Raw genomic sequence first — 5,000 nt, 5'->3', positions numbered from 1 at the left:
CTGCAGTCGATTGCAATAGCATCAATAGATCAACTTTTTACCAATCACTAGTTTTATGAAATCAGCTGCACATGGGAAAGGTATGAATGAAATACGGCATAGTATTATAGTTTTGTTTTATACTGATTATTACACCCATGTCTATAAGTATGGCTACATACTTTGCATACAGTCGTAAAAGATACGTTTTTTTCTCTTTTTTTATATATACCTATTAATATCAACACATTATTGACAATGTGAACAGGGTTCATTACGATAAATGTAGACGAGGGTATGAATGAGAACTTATATCTTCGCAGCATAAAGTATGTAACTACCTGGGCTGGATTACATCTATCGTCAGAGATACATGTACTTATGACGACGATATCTCTTGCGCTGAAAAGATAATCCCTCTCATTCATCTTTCCTTTTTATCATTGACAATACATGACATCAGCGGTGTTGGCAGCGATCCAGTCAAGGAACTGCGAGACCCTCGTGTAGACCCCGGGGGAGTTCCTTCGGGCGCAACCCCTCCCGAAGGAGACGACGCCCACCAGGACGTGCCTCCCGCCCTCCTTCACCGTCAGGGGCCCTCCGGAGTCCCCGTAGCAGGAGTCCTTCCCGCCCTCCTCGAAGCCCGCGCACAGCATCTGCGGAATCACTGGCGACCCGGCGATAGATTCCCGCCCGCACTCGACCACAGGGACGGCCACCTCCCTCGGGGCGCCCGGGTACACGCCCTTCCCCCTGCTCGTGTCCCCCCAGCCGGCCACGGTCCCTGTCTCCCCCTCGTAGGCCTTCGTCGGGTCGAGGGGGAGGCACACCGCTCGGACCTCCTTACTCGAGGTCAGGTCGAGGACACCGCGCAGACGCAGAAGGGCGATGTCGTTGTGCAGGTACACCGGGTGGTAATCCTTATGGACGAGGTAGCTGGCAACCCTTAGCGCGCGAGTGACGCCCGGGATGTCATCAGTCGCGGAGGTATAGTCGTGCTCGGCAACCGCCACCGCGAAGAGCCCCGCGGGAAGGGGGAAGAAGGTGTTGGCGAAGAGGCAGTGGGCGGCGGTGAGGACGTACCTGCTGTTGATGATGGAGCCCCCGCAGGAGAAACCGTCGCCGTACGCCCACGGGAGCAGGAGGCCGACTAGCCAAGGGTATTTGTTGGGCGGAGATACCTCGTCGCCGCCCACGATGCGCGCGTGGGTGGTCGCTTTGTTGGTCAGCCCGCAACGGCAAGGCGCTGGCAGGGAGGGGTGAAGTTGTCATTGTTTAAAGAAATTGGAAATGAGAAGAAAAAGAAAAAAGTAATATGAATATATATATATAGAGAGAGAGATGTGTGTATGTATATATGCAGTATATGTATGTGATTTATGTTCTAACTTGAAAGCTATTAAATATACATTATGTTAGATCTCTCTCTCTCCTTTCCCCTCTCTTTCTCCCTTTCCCTCTCCCTCTCCCTCTCCCTCTCCCTCCCTCTCGTAAAGAAATTCGGCTTGGTGTAATATATGACACCGATATAAAGATAGCAATATACTATTATGTCGCTGTGGTATAATCACGTGACATATAATCATGATATACCATTCTAGTTCGACCAATGATTCCATGGCACCTCTCACGCATCGGACATTTGTTATATGAATCGTAGAACTAGCACATTTCCGAAATATCCTTCTTCCTCAAAACATTTACCCATGTCATCAACACTCATACATTTCCTGAATATAGTTCTTTCACGAAACTTTTTTCTTTCTTTCTTTCTTCTCTCTCTCTCTCTCTCTCTCTCTCTCTCTCTCTCTCTCTCTCTCTCTCTCTCTCTCTCTCTCTCTCTCTCTCTCTTTTTCTTTTTTTTTACTAAGGGCAACGACAAATCACGTCATTTTCATTGTTCATGTTATTTATGAGGGTCATTAGTTCACATGCTGAAAATTCGTTACATATGTTTCTGCTCAATGGTTGGTATGGTTATGTATCGTAAATCAACATTATACAAGGTTTATTAATCTTTATATGGACACCATCAATAATCAAATAATGTACGCCTTATTCATTACATAGCCGAGAAGCAATTATTTTTTATTGTTATTTTTTAAGAACAATTAGATGAAATTAATTAATTCAGTTACCTCGATTTGAATAAATACTAAATATCCTTTTTAAACTGATATCCGAAAAGGGGAAAAATAGAATTTGTAATAAGACGCAAAGAAAATTATTAAGGTTTTAAGCTGTCTTTTAGTAAGGTAATAGTGCATCTGCCTATCTATTCCTAAATATCCCTTAAAACGCTCATCTTCGACAGCAAACACTCGATTTATCAAAACTGGATAATTCTATAGTAGTTAGATAATCATTTAAGAGAACATTTGTTTTCGGAAAAAAAACACTCATGAACCGTATTTTGATTATATCTTCGTCAGAAATGCATGTACGTAATATAACATAGTATAGAGAATATTAATATATGCCTTTTCTACTTTCATGTTGGCTAGTGCTACGCTTTCCTATTCTACACTTCTTGCTTGTTAAAACACTTCTGGTGTCGCTACTTCCTCTTCTAAAACTTTTTCTTTTGAGAAATGGCCTTTTACACTCCCCATATGGCCATGTCATCGAAAGTAGGCGATTGGTGGAAAGAAAGAGAGAGAGAGAAGGAGGAAGAGGGGGAGATGGAGGGAGGGAGAGAGAGAGAGAGAGAGAGAGAGAGAGAGAGAGAGAGAGAGAGAGAGAGAGAGAGAGAGAGAGAGAGAGGAGAGAGAGAGAGAGAGAGAGAGAGAGAGAGAGAGAGAGAGAGAGGGGGGGGGAGAGGAGGGGGGAGAGGGAGAGAGAGAGAGAAAATGAGCCCTCATCACCATCACCATTACTATCATTATCATCATCATCACCATTACCATCGTCATTATCACCGTTACCGCTTTGCGTGACAGCATAAATCTTATAATCGCATGCTTTCCCAATCGGTCCTACCTTTCTACTTCTTCGCTTTCATTTAACTCAAGAGGTGTTGTTGATGCCTCAGTCCCGATGGCATGAAGCTAGAGCGTTTGGAAATACCGTTGAAGCCACAGTCCCGGTGACATGAAGCTAGAGCGTTTGGAAATGGGAACGCTAAAAAAAAGAATTCGTTCTATGACTACGTGGCCATGGCTTCGGTTTCGCGGCTATCACATTACTGGAATTCGCCTCCCATAAGAAAAACCGCCAGAGATTTTACGATTCAAAATACGAAAGTTGGAGAAAGAGTTATTAGTCTAAAAAAAAAGTATTCCCTAATTACAACCAGATCCCACTTTATTCATAATTTGAAGAAGTGATTAAGACCACGGAATGAAGTTGTAACAAGTAGTGCGTACAGTGTAAACAATCCTTAATACAAACACACTGCAAACTCACCTTCTTCTGGGATGCAACATGCACATTCCTTGCTTGCACAGCCTTCGTTTACCCCTTTCCCACTATTGCACATGTTGCTATCTTCTGCATTGAAGCAATAGCCTCCCCTGAGACTGCAAGGTGCTCCGAGGTCTCTAACTGAGGGTGCTGTAATTTTTGCATTTCTTATTATCTTTATTATTATTATTATTTGTATTTATTATTATTATTATTATTATTATTATTATTATTATTATTATTATTATTATTATTATTTATTATTTGTATTATTATTATCACTATCACTATCATTATTATCATCATTAATTCATGATTATTATTGTTATTGTTATTATCGTCATTAGTATTAGTATTAGCATTATTACTATCATTATTATTTACATGATTATTATTACTGTTGTTGTTATTGATATTATTGTTGTTGTTGCTGCTGTGATTATCATTGTCATTATTTTATTGTTATTATCATTGTTGTTGTTGTTGATTATTTATAACTAATATAATTATCTTTATCAGTATTATGCTTTCTTGTTATTTTAATTATCACTACTATCATTATTATCAATATCATTATTAGTCTTACCATTGTTGTTACTAGTATCATTATTACGCTTTTTGTTATTATTGTTATCATTATCATTATTGTTACTATTATTATTATTATTATTAGCATCATCATCATCATCATAATGATAATGTACTATTAGTAGTAGTAATATCATCATCATTATTAGTCTTACAATTGCTATTACTATTATCATTATCTTTATCATTATTATCACCATCACCACCACCACCATCACTATCACCATCATCATCATAATTACTATCATTAGTAGTAGTATGTTCATCACCATCATCAGTATTACAGCCCCCACCAACCCCACCACTCCCACCAGCCCCACCACTACCTCCACCACTACCTCCATCCCCACCCCCACCACTACCCCCCACCCCACCACCCACACCACCCCCATACCACCATTCCCCCCACCCCCCACACCCCCCACCACCACCGCCCATAATTCTCAACTCAACAAACAAAATCTTCTCACGTGGAAGACAACAAACACAGCTCCATCCTTTGCACAAACCAACGATGCTAATAGTGCCACAGCTGTTCTGCGCTCGAGGTTGGCACTCCCCCCCTACCCTGTGGCACAGACTGGATGCCTGGCACTTTCTCTTAGGCGCCGGTGGGTTCCTTGGCACTGCAAGACGGCGAGGTAAATGAGTGTTTTAAAAATTTATCGTAAAAGTGAAGGATGAAAATTAGTAGTGTGATATTGTATTTGTTTTGTTGTTGTTGTTGTTTTGGGGAGAATTTTTCTTGTTTATGATTTTTGATGGTATATTATTTAGTTGGTGTTGCATTATATGTTATTATGTAGTTACCTTGTGGCATTATCAAACACAGACTGGCATCGTAGGTCCATATATATATATATATATATATATATATATATATATATATATATATATATATATATATATATATATACATATACATATACACACATACATGCCTGTATTCACAGATGTACTCTACGTATACATGAAATGAGCGTATTAACGTCAGCGCTCAATGACGACTCAATCACCCCTTTAAACAG

The 5,000-nt window shown here is 40.6% G+C and overlaps 1 protein-coding gene across 1 annotated transcript in view; it reads right to left on the bottom strand.

Annotated features, from left to right (window-relative positions):
* Window positions 1-331: 331 nt before the first annotated feature.
* The window catches only part of LOC138860173 (trypsin-1-like), a 4,802-nt gene continuing 133 nt past the window's right edge, over window positions 332-5,000 (bottom strand). Inside the window, exons 2-3 of the mRNA XM_070117292.1 lie at window positions 3,388-3,500; window positions 332-1,228 (exon numbers count right to left, since the gene is read on the bottom strand). Of these exons, the coding sequence (XP_069973393.1) occupies window positions 420-1,228; window positions 3,388-3,500 (922 nt within the window). The 3' untranslated portion in view covers window positions 332-419. The remainder of the gene's footprint in view (window positions 1,229-3,387; window positions 3,501-5,000) is intronic.

This window comes from Penaeus vannamei, chromosome 40 (genome assembly GCF_042767895.1).
Source record: "Penaeus vannamei isolate JL-2024 chromosome 40, ASM4276789v1, whole genome shotgun sequence".
Lineage (NCBI taxonomy): Eukaryota > Metazoa > Arthropoda > Malacostraca > Decapoda > Penaeidae > Penaeus > Penaeus vannamei.
The sequence above is the reverse complement of the archived record's forward strand: the minus strand, read 5'-3'. Positions and strand labels throughout refer to the sequence as shown.